The 19,731-nt window shown below is 36.0% G+C and overlaps 1 protein-coding gene across 8 annotated transcripts in view; it reads left to right on the top strand.

Annotated features, from left to right (window-relative positions):
• The window catches only part of NRCAM (neuronal cell adhesion molecule), a 165,616-nt gene that overhangs the window by 142,009 nt on the left and 3,876 nt on the right, over positions 1 to 19,731 (top strand). For 4 of the 8 annotated variants that reach the window (XM_075059069.1, XM_075059068.1, XM_075059065.1 and 1 more), the window contains 2 exons: positions 7,337 to 7,468; positions 10,222 to 10,300. In XM_075059069.1, the coding sequence (XP_074915170.1) occupies positions 7,337 to 7,468; positions 10,222 to 10,300 (211 nt within the window). Of the gene's footprint in view, positions 1 to 1,699; positions 1,826 to 2,889; positions 3,043 to 7,336; positions 7,469 to 10,221; positions 10,301 to 12,111; positions 14,964 to 19,731 lie in introns of those variants that run through there. The other 4 variants (XM_075059063.1, XM_075059062.1, XM_075059061.1 and 1 more) reach the window with 2 other exon arrangements.

Here is a 19,731-nt window from a genome sequence, read left to right as displayed (position 1 = left end):
GTATAATTTAGGTATTTTTAAAAAAGACTCAGAAACTATAGTTTTCTAGACATGGTACTCATATTATTTAGTCTGTGGTAGGGGCTTGTATACAGCTTTACTTATTTTACTACGCCAAAGCCATTTTCTCTTTGAATCTAATTTGGAACTTCTTCTAGTCAGCCATATGGCCAAAGCCATCCTGTTTTGAGGACGAAATAATTTAACTACATAGATAAAATCTGTGCAGCACCTCTTGCCTTGAGAACAGGCTTTTGCCCATTTTATTTCCTGGTGTAGGTGAAGCCATTGGAATTCTGCCATTTGTCTTTACTGAGACTAGGCGTTTACCTCTGATGTTTCACTGTCCTTTGGGAAGTATTTTTGATGTTGTTTCTAACAGAAAAGATATTTTTAGCGGGATAGACAAGTCAGTGGCAAACTGAGTGAGGCATTTTCATTAAAAACTAATTTCATGCCTTTGAGGAGGATTCTCTTTGTATCTGCACTATTATACTATTAGAACTATTAAAATCTATTTTCATTAATATTAGGCAAACAAAAATACTGGAATATATGCCCATTTGTAACGAGTATAGTTGGAGAACAAAGAATTACGGTATGAGCAAAGAAGTGGCTGATGTCAGGATGCTGAAGAGAGCAGCACCACTTCTCATAGATGTGGGCATCACGCATATCTGTGAAAAGTGCTGTTGTCTAACGACAGTGTCAGCAGTAAGATACGGTACCTTAAAAGGAACAGCTTCTTGCATTCCAGCAATTTGTGTCCTTCACACCAGAGTATTTCGATATTGGCTTTCCAATATCTGATGTCTAATGTTCTGATGTCTAACGGTGCCATGAATCCATAATGTTAATGAAGCTGATTTCAGAAATGTTTTGTGAAAGTAAAGGTGTCAGTACACACATACTTCAGTTTGTTTTCAAATACATATGTATCACTTAGCTGTTTCATATTTTAACAAGTAAAACTAATTGAATCCTGCATGAACTTAGAGTGTGCATGTGTTATTCATTTAACAGGTAAGGTTTTACTGTATTATTTAAATGTTACTTTTTGATGCAAAGTGTTTTTACTCTTTATTTTTTCTTTCCTACTATCTCTGATGGTGAAGGATATTCAGAAACCCTTTTTGCAACCTCCCCAGTCATGCACACTGTCCGTCCAACATTCTATAAGGGTATTGTCTTCCTTTTTTATCATTATCAATGCAGTAGAGACAAAATCCTATAAGGGCTTGCAGTTGAGGCATTTGCAGTCCATTCAGTGACACGTGGTGTAAAGGGAGGTGTGTACCACCTTCGTAACTCTGTTCTTTCCTACCATTTCTCATTACCTTGACAATGTTCTCACTTTCCAGCTGTCTGCATTTTGCTCCTAGATGAATAGAAAAATAATGTTTTCCAGGATTTTGGCAATTAGGTATTTTTAAGTATTTGGCAGTTTTTGTGATACAGGGCATGCTCAGTAGAGTACATAGATTTTACTTTTCAATTTCATAGTGTAGTAACTGCCTAAGATTCAGTTACCAAATATGGTACTTTAGTCACTAATTTCCAGTAATGGAAACACTGACAAATATACTATACTTACCCTGTATATGGTCTAAATTAACATAGTAACTTCTTAAAATATATTTTTTTTAATGTATGAAGTCACAATTTCGTATTCTGCTTTGTTTTTCTATTGTGTATTCAGTGCAACCACTTTATCCAAGGATCAGAAATGTTACAACAGCTGCTGCTGAGACCTATGCCAATATCAGTTGGGAGTATGAGGGACCAGATCATGCGAACTTTTATGTTGAATATGGTGTAGCAGGCAGTAAGAAGTCGTTTCATTAAATTTTCCCAAAGTGTTCAGATATATTTTCAAAGATTTTTATAGTAAATGTGGTCCTAAATTGACCCAGTGTTAATGATAGCTCTTAAATGTCTAGAAGAATTATTTTTTAATCTGGAAGATCAAATAATTTTCCTTTTAATCAACATCAATGTGTAGCAGGTATTTGATGTTTAGATAGAATATTAGCCTTTGTTCCGTTGTATTATTTTATAAATTCTTTTGAATGTGAACTTATAAAAATGTAGTTCTCATGAAGTTGTTTATCATGCAGTGATTACATGTGTAAAAATATGATTACTTGCATTAAAATAGGATATAACAGTTTTCCTAAATTCAGGGGGAAAAAAATAATTAAATAAGAGAGCCAATCAAAACAATATTATTTGTTAAATTAAACCTTAAAATAAGATACCAACCAACTTACATACTTTTATTGGCATAAAAACAGGTTTTAATCTTTGATAATACCAGTAATAAGTAAAACACAATTAGCTAATAAAACCAAGATATTTCTATTCAAATACTCTATCCTTCTAAAGTTATGACTAAGGATGACCAGTCTGAAAATTGGAATATAAATGCATTTTTTTGGATATTGGTCAAAGAAGCAGCTGAGACTGTACTAGAAAAAGATATGAGAGAGAAGATTTTGAAGTCGAACTTCTCAAGTAAAGTAAATACTGACTGAAACTACAGAAATGTAATTTAATTAAATGGTTAAAATCTATTTTAATGTATTTTATAATTGCAAGTTCCATAAGCCTTTTAAAAAAAAATGAAAATAGTATTTCTCTAGTACAATGGAACAAATGTTTAAAATAGTTTCATAATTAATGTATAATGTCTTCTTCAATATATTGCATGCAATATATAATTTGAAGTCATAATTGTATATGATTTTATTATTTTTTGAGAGAACAGTTATTTTTTTCAGCCAATCCATAGTTTAGTCAAGTAACTGTTGATAGTATTCTGTCTAGAAACTTTCAGTAATACAGAGAAAATTAAAATTCCAATATGTTGTTTTCCTAAAATTTTCGTAGGCAAAGAAGATTGGAAAAAAGAAATTGTAAATGGTTCTCGAAGCTTCTTTGTGTTAAAGGGTTTAACACCAGGAACAGCATATAAAGTCCGGGTTGGTGCTGAGGGCCTGTCTGGTTTTAGGAGTTCAGAGGATGTGTTTGAGACAGGTCCAGGTGAGGCACACCGTACCAGTTCTGTATCATAGTCAGAATTGTGGTAGACTAAGTGCTGAAACACTGAACTGCTTCTAGCTAAGAGATGTTGTAGCTAGCATCTTTGCATGTTCTTTTTATAGAGTGATATTGAATTATTTTATAAACTCCTGAATAATGCCAGTGCATTTATTACGTAGATTATGAATGTTTTCATCCTTTTAATTCACTCTACTTGTCTGATGTTTATATTAGGGGCAAGATAATCACTGCTCACATTCCATCTGTGTGCTGTGCACTGAAGATGACCTATTTCATTTATTTCTAATTGATATAATTAGATGGCTGTATTTAAATAATGTGTACTTTAATAGAGCCAAGTATATATTTTTAAAGCTAACAATCTCTATATGATCTGTTTTAATACAAAAAAATCTGAGCTAAAATGTTTGCATAATCAGAAGCGCAGATTCAATTTGATGTCTCATGTAACCTATTTGCACCAGTGTTAGAGATTCCTACTTGTAAATGTTTCTTTTCCTGTCATATACTGGTTTTATGTAGATTTTCATGTCACAACTATATCCTGTGAATCAGTAAGGCTGTTCAAGATCCTTATGTACACTTTTCAGTCATATTCCTTCATAAGCAAATCAGTAATGCTTGTTCATTTAATTCGGAGAAAGGGCTTTATTGGAAGTTTTTTGATATTATGCTGAATATGTCGTTGCCATCACAGCATGTTCTTGGTCAGCTGTTGTTATTTGTTGTGTATTTGCTAGCCACTTCTGCTCATTCCAAGCATTTTGGTCAGTGCACGGTTATTTAGCAGTAGCCCCACCAACTCCAGAATGTTATGATTTAAGAAAGTAGTTTAAATATGAAAATATGCTTGAAAAATATTTAATAATTATCAGACAGCAAGGTAAATAATGAATATGCCAGTTTGAAAGTGAGCACTTTCTAAAATCATAATTTTTTGCTTTGTTTTGTTCAGTTTCTGTTCAGTTTCTTGTGTTACAGGAAAGCTTTGAAAACATGGTGCCGAATAACAGTATGGGCTAAACGCAGAGGTTATTTATGCCAGAGACAGCTAGTGGTATAAAAGCAGATCTGTAAAATTTTATGCAAATAAACACACCCAAAGCCTAAAGCCGTAGTAAAGCAAGGATCAAGACTATAGTATAATTCAAAACAAGCTGAATGGAAACCTTCCTAAAAGCATCTTTCTGCACAAAAATTACTGAGCCAGTAGATAAGGAATTGTGTACATACCCAGTCACCTCGGCTCATGTCCTTGGGTAGTTAAGGAAGAAGTGAATTTAAATACACTCTTTTCTGCTTCTTCATAATGGAAAGGTTCAGTGCCCAGCATTAAATTATATACATAGCATATTTCTTACAGAGAAATGTTGTGTCACACTGTCTTCAGCCTAGATCAAAGCTTTTAAACACCACAAAAAAATGAAGTGGACAAAGAGGAAAATATTGGAATATGGAATATGGCCTTAATTAAGAATGAAACTGCAGTATTTCATATATGAGCCTTTTGTGACACTTTTCTCTTTGACAAGCATCCCTATAGAGCATCGCCATAGTGTGCAGGTTTACCTTTTTGAGCACACCAGTACAGTGTATTGCATTGACTCCTGCATTAGCAGTTCACCAAGAGTAAATATCTTTCTGCCTGAAGCAGATAATTTGCTTAGTGAAAGCGGGAAATGTTGTGCCATTTTTAAAGTTGCACTGAGATCTAGAAACCCTTTCCTACTGGACATGCAATAAGTTAAAGAATACAGGAAGCTGCATAAGTAAGTTTTCATCTTTACTCTTTCCCATCTATCTTGCATATTTTTATGCATGAGTTGTTTTGCTTGATGCTATTTCTTACTACATTTGAATGTTAAATGTGCTTTTGCATTTTGTCACAGTATGTATTATACAACCTTTAATGCCTTATTATGAATGCATATGTGCAAAACTCAAAATAATTTTAACCTTAATGTGGAAACAAAATTTTATTTTCATTGTATTTATAATTCAGAGGAAGATTGCGTTTGTGATTTTAAGACTCTCACTTATACATATTTATATGGTATATAAAGTATAAATATATATATAGTTATATATATATAATATATAGTTATATAACATGTAGAGATTTTTATGCAAAAAATAGTTTAAATTATTGTGCATATAAGAAAGAGTCAGTTTCTAAAATATCAGAAAGCATATTCTTAAACAAAAGCTGGGAAATCTCCTAATCATAACTCCACAATAACCAGGCACATTAATTCATTGATCTATTTAAATGAAAATCAAGTCATAACTTTGCCCAGTAAGACCAAAAAGAGGCAGCAGAATAAAGAGTTAATTTTAGCGTAGTACTTCTAAAGTGGAATACACATTAGTCTTCCGTATGGAATGGAGGATAGATACTGACTCCAGACATCAGCGGTGCTTTGAGTTTTCATACAGTCCATGGAAAACCCTCAGGAATCTGGGACCATTCAGAACTGATGCTTCCAAGCTAGCTGTCTCAGCCTCTGTCTAGTAAATAACATTGAGACAAGGGCTTGAATTCTGGCCTATAATTGAATATTGTTACATTTTATTGTTAGTGTGGCTGGCAGCCCAGTGCAGTCTCTTGTCAGCTAGCTGTCTGCCAAGCAAGGCTCAGGTATTGTTCAAGGGACAGCACCAGCACAGGACTGTTCCCAGTTGTCATCCAACGTGTTTTGTAAGAAGAGTTTATGCTGTATCACTGGGAGTTGTGGCTGGAAAACAGTCAATGCTCCATTGAAAATAGGCTGTCTGTGATGTGTTTTTATGAGCCTTCCCTTAAAAGCATATCTTCTCTAAGGAGAAGTGGAAATTTTTATGGGGCTCTGGGACTTTCACGTTTCTGTGTGTAAAGCTATTCATGCATTGTGTCCTCCACTTCAGTGGAAGCAAAGTCTACAGACCTTCCCGAGCAGATAGGGATGAAACATATTGTGCTGTGAGAGCTGATGTACTTGCAGCATCCAAACAAAGAGACTGACTGAAGGTCTCAAATATGATCTGATGCTAGTGCAAAGTGTCTACTAAGCTGAGATCTGAAGAATTATTGATCCTTACTAAAATCCTAGGTAAAGTACTGGCTGTGAATAATCTGATACCTTATCTTGCGAAGCCAGAAAAAACAACAAATGCTGAACCAAAATACTGTATGAGTTATGCATAGGAAGTGGTTTGCATATCACTTTCTTTGTCCATGTGGGAAGGTGATCTTCGTCTCTGTTTCCCAAATAGAGAGAGGTCTATTGGGCAACTCTTCACAGAGTTTCAAACTCTTCGGTTTTGGGGCTGGAGGAGAAGGTGAAGAATGAACAAGATAGGTCTGGATGGATGTTCATGTAGTCTTCTCTCTGTAGCACGCATCCCTAACTCCTCTCACCCTTCCCACTTTCTCCCAACAGCAAATCCTAAGGCCAGTTGCCTGTAGTGCGTTTCCAAACAGGGGATTAGAAAATAAGCTTCACCAGGAGAATCCTCCTACTGTGATGGAGACCAGTAGGAGGGATCTACCCCACAGACCACACAGATAGTTCCTGTCCTTATTAGTGACTGTAGAGTTTCCTGTGTGGTTTGCTACGTTATCTTCCAGCTGAAGTCAGCATTTGGAGAGAAACAGTGCCGAGGAAAGGCTTCCCAATTGCATTGTGTTAAGTCCTCACTAATGCTAAATCATGGCAATCATGATAAATTGTAGGATGAGGTACGGGTTTGAGGAGCGGAAGAAAACATGATACTTAATAAGGCTTTAAAGGATGCTTCATTGTTGATTTTTAGTTGAAAATGAATGTTAGGGCCTTGAATGACCCATCTGTTCCCCCATTTCAGACTGATGGGAGTGCATTAGCTAATGAGTATTGGCTTTTTATTCATTTTGAGAATGCAATCGACATGTTCTTGTGAATTATAATTTGCAATTTCATTTCAGTAGTTTAATTAACGTAAAATGGTTGAGAACAGTTTTGAGGTTTGTGGAAAGCAGTGTAGTATGTGCACAGATTTTGCAAAGTAGTTCCTAAGCTTAAACGTTGGCAGAATTCTTATATACTCAAAAGTAAGTTCTAGGCACATGTACTTGGAAACATTTTGAATAATGAAAATATTCACAACATACAGTATCACTGTTTTTTGTAATACTAATTTTCACAGTGAACGTTACTCCTTAATTAATGAACAATGTATACTGGTTATTATTTGTCTGAATTAGCATAGTATTTAAATTCAGTAAAACAACTCATCTTCTTCTTTTATTCTCTAGCAATGGCAAGTCGGCAGGTAGACATCGCTACTCAAGGATGGTTCATTGGTCTTATGTGTGCTGTTGCTCTTCTCATCTTGATTTTACTGATTGTTTGCTTCATAAGGAGGAATAAGGGTGGCAAATATCCAGGTATGGTACATAACAATGAGAGTAAAAATCATCTACTGGTAATCCATTAAAACAGGTCTCAGGTTTACTGGAGAAATTACATTTGCTGCTGGCTTACATTTACATTGTTTAGATGGTATATCGGTCTTATCGTTTGGTTGGCTTTTCAGGAGCAATCTGCCTATTGGTCAAAAATGTCGATCCATTTAAGCATAAGAAAAGTAACTCCTCCATTCCTGGAGGGTCATATTCCTGTATTCCCTCTCTAGAGAGCTTTGAGCTTTGTTTGAAATACTTGGTCCTCCTGCCATTACTGCACACTCCACTTTCTGAAGTCTAATGCGGATGGGTTTAACCCACTGAAATGAGCTGAGATAGAATTTATTTGGTCAGAAAGAGTGGAAACATATACCAGGTCATAGCCACTGTGTTACTTTAAAGTACTGGGAATGCATTTCATAGGACAAATCCCTTCATATGTTATTTTGTCTCAGATAAGTTACTCTCCCTCTCAGCATCTGTGTCATTTTCGGCCTCTGCATGTTTGCAGCTAAATTTGAAGTTACTATTCTTCAGTTAGGCTGTTTTCTCTTCTATAAGTTTTTTTCTTTACAAGAGTTTTTCTTCTTGGGTGTTTGGGGTTTTTTAGTATTAGGCCTAGGAATAGCCAAGTATATTTTATAATTTGTAGTTAAAAATTGGAACTATACAATGTATGTCTTCTATCAAAACTCTCATTCTTCTGGGTGCCCATATTATAAAAGGCATATATGGGTGTATGTATGTGTGCATATGTGTACCTTACATATATCTTTCACTGGTGTTACGTTTCTGTTTATGTAGTAGGTCCATAGATTAAAGCTCTCTTGAAAAGGATAGTGACAACCAGTTTGCATAATTTTGCCTGCTAGGATCTCAGAGCAGCTATTGAGTTATGAGTGGATCTGAATGAACTTCAAGTGGGCATCAAAGAATAATTTGTTTTTTCTTTTTCTTCTCCTAGCTACAATAGAAAGTACAATTGCTAAGTTTCATGTAAAATCTTGATTTCGTGAAAAAATTCTGTTCTATATTACAGGCTCCAAAGGTTTGGAAATTATATAAATATCCAGACTCTAGAATGCTTATTTAAAGTCAGCTCAAACTTCTGGAAGTTCATATTGTTAATTTGGACATGAAAAAGATGGATGCACTTACAAAAGTACAAAAAGAAAAAATAAATCCATATCGTGTTTTAATTTCTCCTGCTTGTTTTGACCAGTGCACCCCTGAAAACTACTGTCAGTGAACACTAAAAACTTCTCATAGTCAAATCTTTTATAGCCGAACTTAGCATAGCAGATTATTTTTATAAGAAGATAAAATCAACTTATTAAATACAAGAATCCTATTTTGCCCAATCTGTTTAATTGTTTTATGGAGAGAGCAAAGATTTGTAGTGATGGCAAAAATTAAGTAGGAGAAGCTTCTGTCCCAACCGCCTATGCCCATGAAGAAAAGACAGATGATTAAGGAACACGGTGTTATATAGAGTTGAATGACAGGCTGAAGATATCATCTTAGGTTTTTTCCTAATGTTTAGATTTTTAAAAGAGAAAATGAGATTACAGAGGATATAGGAAAAGTGACTCTTAGTGGAGAGAATTGAGAAAAGGAAAATTAGGAGAATGAAACAAGTGAAGTGATGAAACTGAAAAGAGTAGGGAACACTTGGAGTGAGCCACCGTCTAGAGGAGGGTAAAACACAGTTTGAGTAAAAGCATAAAAGGCAGTTGGATGCTAAGGTTGTCATTACTTTGTGGAGATCCCTGCTATGCCCTTCTTTTCTCTGCTTCTGTAGAATTACTAGATGTAAGGTATTAACTTTTTTATGCACACAAGGGAAAGATTTGAGCAGTACCCAGAAAAACAGAAAGGAAAAGACAAAGGGAAGAACCACAAAGATAATTCTAGAAGTCAGTATATTATTTTACTCTGTCAACAATCTTAACTTATAGGAATATATGTCTTCTATAAATATCTGTCTTCTCAGGTGCAAGCTGGTTTCTGTGTCAAAGGATGCAGTGCTACATAGGTTTTTTATAGGGACAAGTTACATGCGTGGATTTATTCCCACGAGTCAGTGATAACTAAATTTATAACAAGGATGTGCAAGAGGCACAGTTGTGTTAAATTTAGGTTCCAGTGTAGGTGGTTTTGCTTTTGTTTTGATCACGTTATGGAAAAGAAAAAAATTCACAGACCATGCCTATTTTTTCCAATATTAACAATTCTTAAAATACTATTTAAAATTCCCTGGAGTCTTGGTGCATGACATGAAAGCAGAAAGTGTACAAACTGTCAGTGAACACAAGTGAATCTGATTCAGTTTTATCAGTCGGTATGAGAGGAATATCAAGAGGAAATACAGAGCACGGATAAGTAAAACTAAATTAATCAGATTTCAATAAACAATAGCTCTATTAATAACATAAAGACAGTATCTTAGTACTATTTTTAAAAAAACTTTCTTGTTAGTGCTAGAAATGAAGAAAAATTTTTACTAATGTAGAATGACATACAGTATTTTGTACTTGAATGAAAATAAAATTGTATAACTAATTAACAGATCTTTTCCTTCAAAAGAAAAAATGTAACAGCCTAAGGCCCTAGTTCAAAAAATTATTTTTATTCAAACCTCGTTCCTGCCAGATGTGATCAGTTTGAGAAATTAAGGTCTTAAGCTTTCTCATCTTGCAGTTTCATGATAAAAATTACTATTTCAAATATTTTAGTGAAGGAAAAGGAGGATGCACATGCTGATCCAGAAATACAACCTATGAAGGAAGATGATGGAACATTTGGTGAATACAGGTGAGCAACTGATGTGGTTTGTCATGTTCACTGTTCATATCACACATGTACTGTATATAATATCACACTTAATAATTCAAAACTAACTTTTTTTCCATGTTGACAAAGATTCTGTATCCAGTGTTATATAGAACTATAGGTAGCATTTCAGCCACACCAGTAGAGAAAAAATTAAACATCCATGCTTAGAATAAGCCATTCACTAACACAAGGTGAAATCCAGATTCACACACAGTTGTCTCAAAGTGAGGAATCTTTTATTTACAAACCCATCTTTCAGATAGTTAAAATACCAGATACAGTGTCCTTTCAGTCAGGGAACATTTAGCATTATGGGTTTTGAAAATACATTTCTAATTGAAGCCTAATACAGACAGACTTGTGTTACACTGACTGGAAAACAAATGCATTTAAAATGGCTGACAATACTAACACCTAATCCAATAACGAGGAAGTGATGTTATACAGAGAGGTGAAGGAGTGTCCTAGAAGAAAAAACAAATCTCCCTTTCTTGTGTTTCGGTACAAGATACATAGCAAGCAGCTTCAAAGCGTGCAACACAGCTCTTATTCCCGACTGTCTTCCTTTATGGTAAATGTAGTCTAGCTGAATCTCCTGGTATCACAAAAAGTTTTCCTTGGCAGGTCTGTTCATATAACAATTATGAGTATAACTTATTAAATAACAGTGTGTTATTTGTTGGTTTTTGATTAGAAGAGGAAATATTGTTATTATTTTCTAAATATGTCAATACCATTATCTTTTACATGGTTGTTATAACAGATTTTTATAGTGCATTGCTGTGTCAAAAGCATTGTAAAAGCCCTTTAGTATTTTGAAGATGTGACATTTACAAATGTACATAGAAAAATCAGTTTTTTTAAGAAGGATCTGCTCTGTTGCCATAGCTTCTTCATATAAGGGAGATGTGCATCTTGATCTGACTGGAATAGATTTACAGTTCTGAATGCCAAAGAGCAGTTTCTGTTTATTCTTCCTTGATTTTAAAAAAATACGATACTCTGTTCTTAGGTTAATGAGTTCAGAGTAGTATTTTATTACAGCACTAAGTGCATATAGATTAATTACATTCAGCTGATAAAAAGGGAAGTGTGAAGCAATGTTTGGAAGCAGAGACGTAAATAAGTACTGTGTAATTTTTCCTAGGCAGTCCAGTTTGCATTCTCCTTTATCTCCTCAGTTTTTCGATACTTGGAACTTTCAGCAGCAGAAACTGACCTCTGTACAGAATTGTACAAATGATATGACCTCAGTACGTGTTTTCTCAGACCCAGAATAAGACTGTTCAAGTCTGCTTTCACGTGTGACCTGTAGCAAGATTTGAATTTATGTCTCCATATTTAAGTGGCTTGAGTTAATCTATAGAATCATCTAGTGCTTTATTAAATTATTTTATAATGCATTTATCCACCTCATGTCTGGTGAATATGGACGGATGCATGCCAAGCTTTCAGACTTGTACACATGAAAGAGCTCATCCTATTTACCATGCAAAAACTCCTTTCTAAAATGTATTTCTGTGTAATTAGTCTATATTGGGCTTTCCTCTTTTTTCCTTAGAGACAGGGCAGCAGCAGCAACCAGTCAGATTACAGAAGATATCTTGGCACCCTCTCTGCAGCCCAGCATCACTGCAGTCACTCAGTTCCCAGTTTGTCTGCCTCACATGGCACTGGCCATGATGCAGTGCTTCTTTGAGGAAAAAGGGTATAGGGTTTTCCTTGAAAAAAAAAGTAATTTTTGAAAGTTCTAGGAATTCGAGTATTTTGAACTTTTTTCATCACTTCAGGTCCATGTCTGCTTGGACAGGAAAGAAACTGGACAAGGAAAAGAAAAGAAAAGGTAGCTGTGCCAATTCTCCTGAAGCAGACCCTGTCTTTACAAAAGCAAAGTCTGTGAGATCTGACAGATCCAACTTCTTCAGAAGGTCAGGGGATCAATACTCCAGCACCAGATCAGAGACCTCCTACACCAGGAGGAAGGCTAGGCAGTCTTCAGAGCTTACAAGGGTTAGTTCTCTCTCTGCTTCCCTCTGCCGAGAGGAAAAGAGGTCAGACGAATGGAAGTACAGGCATGGCTCTAGACATCATACTTCTGAGCACCAGATAATGGGGTCGGAGGAGGGCTCAGATTCTCAGGCAGGACAGCCATCCCCTTTCCAGCAACCCCCCAGCTGCAACTCAGTTCGTGGCTCACTGGCAAGGCAGCATTCTTCTCTCCAGCACTGGTTCAGCCAGACCCCAGACTACAGCTCAGATTCAGAAGACGCTCAGAGCTCCTACCACAGGAAGGTAAGACCTTCTACTACTACTCACTTCTCTGAATCTGAAAAGAATTCATTAATGAAATCTGTGATTTTGCCTGAGCTAGCTACTGTCTTAAAGGATGCTTTGACAGCAGCCAGACAAAGTATAACTTCTGTGGCACAGGCTAGGTCCCATTCAGTAAAGCATCCCAGGGTGCCAGTTACAGAAGTTCCAGTGGTTCCTCTAGAAGCAACTGGGAGCAGTTCCCGAACTTTTGAGTCTGATCATGTAGACAGCTTAAAAGATCAAACAGCTTCTGGGAAGGAGAAATCTGAGGCTGACAAGGGCTTGGAGGTTGAGTCATCCCCTGAAGATGGGGAGGTGTTATCTGAGTCCTCTACAGAAGACCAAGAAGGACCAGATCCTCTGCGTAAGTTTGACATGAAGAATCAGACTTATCTGTTCAAGCACATAAAGAGAGTGTTAATGCTAAAATCTTCCAAATCTGAATGTGCTTCAGAAGAACTGCTTATACCCTCTGAAGAAGGAAAGGTAGATAATGCACTTCCTATCCATTCAGCAGTGGAAGATCTTGTCTGTAGGATTTGGAGTAATCCTGAGGCAAAACATGAAGCCCCAGCACTCCTACATAAGCTCTATCCTTTTCCAGTGAATAAAGCTGCTTTGTGGGGGACCTTGCCTCAGGTAGACAGAGCATTGGTTGCTGGTGATTCTGTACTATCAGTGCCTGCTAATATGGATGCTCTCCCTAAAGATCCTACTGATAGAAAGGTTGAGGAAGCAATTAAAAGATCTTTCAAGCTAGTTGCAGCCCAGCTTGGAGTATCTATCTACTGCACTTACGCTTCTAGAGCGTTACTAAAATGGTTGGAGGAAGAACAAGCCAGATTCAAAAAGAAATGGGTCCCATCTGGTGCCATGCAGAGGAAACGCAGGCTATGTAAAATTGCAGCTAATTTTATCCATGATGCAGCTGAGGATTCTCTTAGACTCACTGTTAAAAATATGGCATGCCTCACTGTAGCCTGGAGAGCTATATGGCTACGTCCTTGGACCTCATCGCTAGAACTAAAACGTAAACTGCTGTCTTTACCATACACAGGCGGCAAGCTATTTGGTGAATCCTTGGTCCAGATCATGAAGGATTTCTCAGAACACAAACACTCGTTGCGTCAGCTGAAAAAAAAGAGCTCAGTTGGAAGGTCTTCGTTTTCTTACCCTCACAAGTGTCCGAGCTCTGTTCGTTCTCCTCCGAAGTTTAAAGGAGGGAAAGGAAGGTATAAGATCTCACAGTCATTTCATGCCAAGTATGAAAGGACATCTCACTTTCATAGAGACACCAGACCATCAAGAGGAACTTTCTGAGAACATAGACTTTGCTTCCTCCTTTCTCAGGAACTGGGAAGAGTGAAAGACTTGGAAATTTATACTGAATAGACTTAAATATTTCTGCACAAGTAAGCCCAATGCTTAGAAAGTTAGTTGTTTCAAGATAAGATTTAAATTATTAAATTACTTAAATCTTAATGAGTAGTTAAGATAATCTAGAGAAGTCATAGCTCTCAATTTTAGGGGAGGTTTTTGTCATGTTCAATTTCTAGGCTTCCCAGTATTCTTGGGATGGCTTGGAGTTGTTTGAAGTTTTGCACTCTTCAGCTTCATCTAAGAGCACACTTTCTGCGGAACCAGCCAACATTGGATTTTCCTGCCATATCAATCTGATGAAGGAAATGATGCTTTAGGAAACGCAGGTGTTTCAGGAACCACAAAATGACCGGGAACACTATGTTGCTGTGACTGGAGGCATAGCTGCACTTTTACATAATAAGGGAAAACAGTGCCTCCGTAGCAAACTGCACTACAGTCCCAGTGGTTTCCTGAGTTGTAGAAGACTGAGATAGTAAACTGTGGGCAGTCAATATTTACACCAACAAACGGCAAGAAATACAAGAAGTACCACAAATGTATGTTCTATAAATTAAAATTAAAGACTATCGAGCTCCTGTTCAGGTCAGTGTAAGTGTATAAATCAGCCTAAATTTCTATCCTGGGCCCTAACTCAAGAGAAATTAAGAAGTGATGGCATCTAGAGACCTGTGGATTCGTGGGTAGGGAGAGACTGCAAGCATGCATTTCTTAGTTAACTTCACAGGAAGTATGAAAATTTAGCGTGTTATCGCAGTCTGCAAAATGTTCTTAGAAAGATCAAACAGGACAAGGCAACTACAGTAGTAGGACTGCTAGTGTGGTAACACAGGATGTTTGCACATTTTGTTGAATTATTTTGCCTCTTTTCTTCAACATTTTGACACACATGATATTTTTCCTAGAAATTCTTGGATATGCTATGAGAGACTTTCTAGAAATGGTTGGTGGAGAGTTCTGAGATTGCTAGATAATATATTACTCTTCCTTCTTGTTCTGGGTTGATTAACAATGAGAATATAGTTTGTAATTATAGTAGTATTTTTTTCCCCTGTAGTTATTAAAGTTTTACTGCAGCTTAGGTATGTTTGCAGGGGGACCTAGCAATGACTTGTGCCTCAAAACTGTATTTCTAAGCTTGGTCCCTTCTAGTGCAAGAGATGAAGTCAATGGACTGCCTGAATAATTCTTGTCTTTGAATAGTCTGATTGGATTTGACAGTGGTCTTACTGTGTCCTCATTTATGTGCTTTCTTTGAAGGTTCTTATTTTAAGTCTTGAACATCTGTGTCACTACTTTTTAAATCAGTGCTTTGATTTCCCTTTGTATAATTTTCCACCAGAAATAGCGAAGGTGGAAAGTTGGTTGAATTTCTCTCAAGCAGATTTTTCTTTAAAATTTTCACAAGGAGTGAGTTGGGTTCTTTGACTAACAACAATTTTTTCAACCCATCACCATTTAAAACCAGAGCTTAATCTCCCAGTTTTTCTAGCTTCTGCCAGGACTGAAGACTGAGTATTACAGAGATGCTAAAGAAAAACTACTCAGAAAGCCAATACAGATTTGCTTATGTCTTAGCTAGGTAAGAAATAGTAGAATGTTTTGAAGTCTGGATTGATACAGGTGCATAACTGTAAAGGGAAAGCTTTTCTCACCTGCACAGACCTATCAATTTAGGAGCATGAGCAGAAACCTATTAAGTATTGGGGCAGAGGTTCTTCTTCTGGAGTGTGCAGGGAAGCTGTAGTGTAAGGTACTTCTGTGGCTTTAGGCGTCTGCTTATACTTAAACATTTCTGGACTGTTGACCTGAGGGCACAGAAAAAGGAATTTACTGCCAACAGTTTTCATCTTCTGCATCCTCTTTCTGTGTCCAATAGCCCAGAATGCTTTACTAATTTTGTTTCTTTTATGTTGCCTTTCATCTGACAGTTGTGTTATAAGGAAAAGTAGTATATTGCTAACCATATATTGAGTCTTTTTGCATGTCCATGAATGTGGCAAAGTTTAGTGGGAACTAGTTGCCTGCTGGACTGCAGAGGCATCGTAAAACTGTCTTCCCCATTCTGACTGGTTGCTGCATGTACCCATATCTAAGGAAGAAAAATTGAAAAGTTGAAAGAAGAAAGGAGATTTCAAGGTACATATTTCTTTCAATAACTGATGAGCTTGTAAAATGGAAGCACGTTTTTTTTAAAAAATAAGTTTGTACTTTGCACTTACACATGTTATTGTCACCTCCGTACTTCGTGTATCTCTTAATCATTAGCTGCAAGTTTGATATGTGTTTCATTAAACTGAGAAGAAAAAGAAACATGTGTTCATATATTAGCAATTGTTCATGAAAAATATTTTAAACATGCTTTTTATGGTACGCTTTAATATTAAATACTGTTCTTACTAAAAGGGCAAGAAATACGTGTGGTACATATCAGTACTTAGCAAAATGACTGGTATATATCAGTCTTCACTGAGAAACTTTCATCCTTAAAAAGCTACTAGTATGGAATTCACTTGCAAGACAACAAATAGTAAAAGTATCACTACATTTAACTTTCATGGCTGTCTGATCTAAGTACAGAGTTCATACCCATTCTCACCTCTTGTTTTGTTCCCTCCCAGTACTTGTTGTCTCACTGTTAATTGTATGCACTGCATACGTGACACTTTTCAAAAACTTCTTCAGTTTTCCACTGTAATTTTAGTCAAACCAATTTGCACTTTAACTTTTATTTCACTATATTACACTAAGTAAGTATAAAAGTCAGCAAGCAAAACCACAAACAAAAACTAAAAGAAATTATGATCTATCCTGGTGGCATTTTGGAGTAGTTTTATGAACAATCAAAAACAAGATTAGCAAATCTTAAAGATAGCTTTAACATGTTTTTGCGATATAGTATATATTCTACAGCCAACATGTTCTGTAGCTCTTTGGGCATCCACGTTCATAATGCAATTCAGCAGCTTTTGCAGTTTGCTTCTTGGCAGCAAACAGAAAATACATTCATTTCCCCAGAGCACCAGAGTCTCTTTTCTGTTTTGCACCCGGAGGGTAACAAAAGTGCTGTCCAAAACATGGATGTCTTTGCTTTTTTCTTCTCTCTCCTGCTTGGTTTTTTTTTGTTATTTTTTCTTTTCTTCCTCGATTTCTTTCCCTTCCACCCAAAACATTATATTCATCAAATACAAAAGTCATAATCCAGTTTGATAAAGAATAAATGGTACCATGGCATATGTTTCCTTTTCCTGAACAAGGAGTGGAAAGCACCCTGGATAATCCCACTTGTTTTTCCACTGCCAGCATCTTGGCAAAACCTCTTTCTGGGCTTGCATAATGCAAAAATAGAGGGAATCCCCAGGTTCAGATTTGATTTTGCATCTGCTGTAACTGTGCTCTCACACCAGCGCCCACCTCCATGCAAGTACAATGCCTGAGTAAATGGGCAGTTTTGTTTGCTTCTAATTATACAGACAGTAGAATCAGCATCCTTACTAAAATACAGAAAAATCACAGACACAATGCAACCAACCGTGTAAGTATTTCTTCATTGTTTGGCTTATAAATAAACTTTGTTTACAAAAATACAAACAAGAAAACCCTAAGAGCAACATGAAACAGAAGTTCCCATACTCAGATTTATCTAACTTGTAAGTGAAAATTGAGCTTTTTATTGGATTAAACACAAAAATGTGGATATTTTTAATACAGTGACAGTGTATTATTTATTTACTATATAATCCAGCCTAGTGAATTACACTGGATAGAGTCACACTTTAGAATATTTGCACAGTTTCCTGACCAGTTGGAATACGGTACAAATGCAATTTTAATTTATTTTCCTTCCTACATATTATGGTGTAAGCAATTATGAAGTTATTCACCTAAAATTAAACAGCAAACCATATGCACAATGTTCCTTACTAAATGGTATTACCCAGAAAGCATTAACCACTGCAGGTCATTCTTCTTTGGGAGTAGGAGCGGTTACTATTTCAAAGTGAGGGTCTGGTCTTCATTTGGCTTGAATAGCCTGTTTTAATGACTCTAATGCCCTCTGACAAGGGCAATGGAGAAACTACATTGTGTGATTTTAAAATACTCAATTCTGTCTTCACCCTTTTAAATATAGGGTCCTTCCAAAATGAACTGTCTTCAGTAAAATCTTTGTAATCTGCTTGTGTTCACAGTGTTATAAATGTTTGCACCTTGCTGCTGGATGCTTGACATTTTAGAGTAGCATTCTTTTAAACGTTACTAGCCTATATGTTTGCAATATCAGTGAGCACAGAAGATCAATGATATGATATTTATCCTCATGCCATGTACACAGCAATAACTAAAAGTCAAGACAGATACAGTCAAGTTTAGAGGTTTTGCCTTTGTGTATTTTAAATATGAAGGTTTTCTTACATGTTAGTAAGATGGATATTCCTACCACTTCTTTCTTGTGTATGCATAGAAGGATAAAATCTCTGGTATTCTTTTTCTGTAAGTATGTGCATATTAGAGGTGTACTTCTTTTAGAATGTGATAACTTGGAGTCTTCCAAAGCCAAAAAAAGTGATGAGATGAGGAGAAGCAGCTTGATGGAAAATTGGTGTAGTGGTTTTCTAGAAATAGTGAAATGTTTCTCAACAGGGCATTTGTTAGCTAACAAAATAATCGGTGTGACCTTGTATATGCTATATATATATGGTTTCTCTGGGTGTTCAAAGATATTAATTAGGAAAAAAAAATATAATTATTGGAAGAAATAAGGTATTTGTTTATAGGAATTACACAGTTAAAATAATTTGCTGAATATATATTTGGCCTAATATTGTGGATATTGTAAATATATTTTTATTTCCTTGATATTCTATACATGTTTCTTTATATTTTCCATAAGCTGTGAGTCTTTAAATAAAAAAAAACCACCAAAATCACTTACTCTTTTGTACGCTGTATGCAAATAAAGTCACATGGTCTGTTTAAGACAAGGTAAATAATTGCACCCAAAATTGCAGCTGGCAATAGTGGTTTTTAATTGGAAATGCTTTAGAGCTACTGCTGAAATCTTCATCTTGAAACTGAAGTGCAGTGTAAAGGATTCTGAAAAGAGCTCAACTACATCTATTTCATGAAATAGGAGCTTACCACAGCTGCAGATTTATTTGGGGATGATGATGGTGCGGCAGCTTTTCCACTGACAAGGGAAAGACCACAGTACTTTGCTACAGGGATCTCTCTTCCCTGCCTTTCTTTCCTTTCACTGTTGTCCTCCAAATCACCATCATCGCTGTCAGAACATTTTATCAGTTATGGATTAGGATAAGGAGGTTAATCTCATAAGTAATGAAAAAAACTAAGCATGCTCTTAACTACTTAGCTGTAGCTACTGTAAGCTAAATTGTTGCTTTACCTGTATACAGTAAATGTTTTAGCAATTTTAAGAGCAAATTATTATTCATAAAATACTGATCACTATCAGGATATGGACTTTGCTTTTCTTCTTAGGCTATTTTCATTTGTTTCTTCTGCACCCTTTTAATGGAATATGTAGGTCTCTTGAAAGGTAAGGTTGAAAATTGCAAGTCTGGCCTGCATTATGTAACAAATTATTTGAAATGCAGCACTTTTATTTTCTTTATACTAGTAAAGAAAATCAGTATATTTCATTTAACCAAATTCATTCTTCATTCATGTTCAAGGGGTCAAAGAAATTAAGAAGTTTA

Source organism: Buteo buteo, chromosome 28 (assembly GCF_964188355.1).
Source record: "Buteo buteo chromosome 28, bButBut1.hap1.1, whole genome shotgun sequence".
Taxonomy (NCBI): domain Eukaryota; kingdom Metazoa; phylum Chordata; class Aves; order Accipitriformes; family Accipitridae; genus Buteo; species Buteo buteo.
Note: the sequence above shows the minus strand (reverse complement) of the source record. Positions and strands in the feature narration are given on the sequence as shown.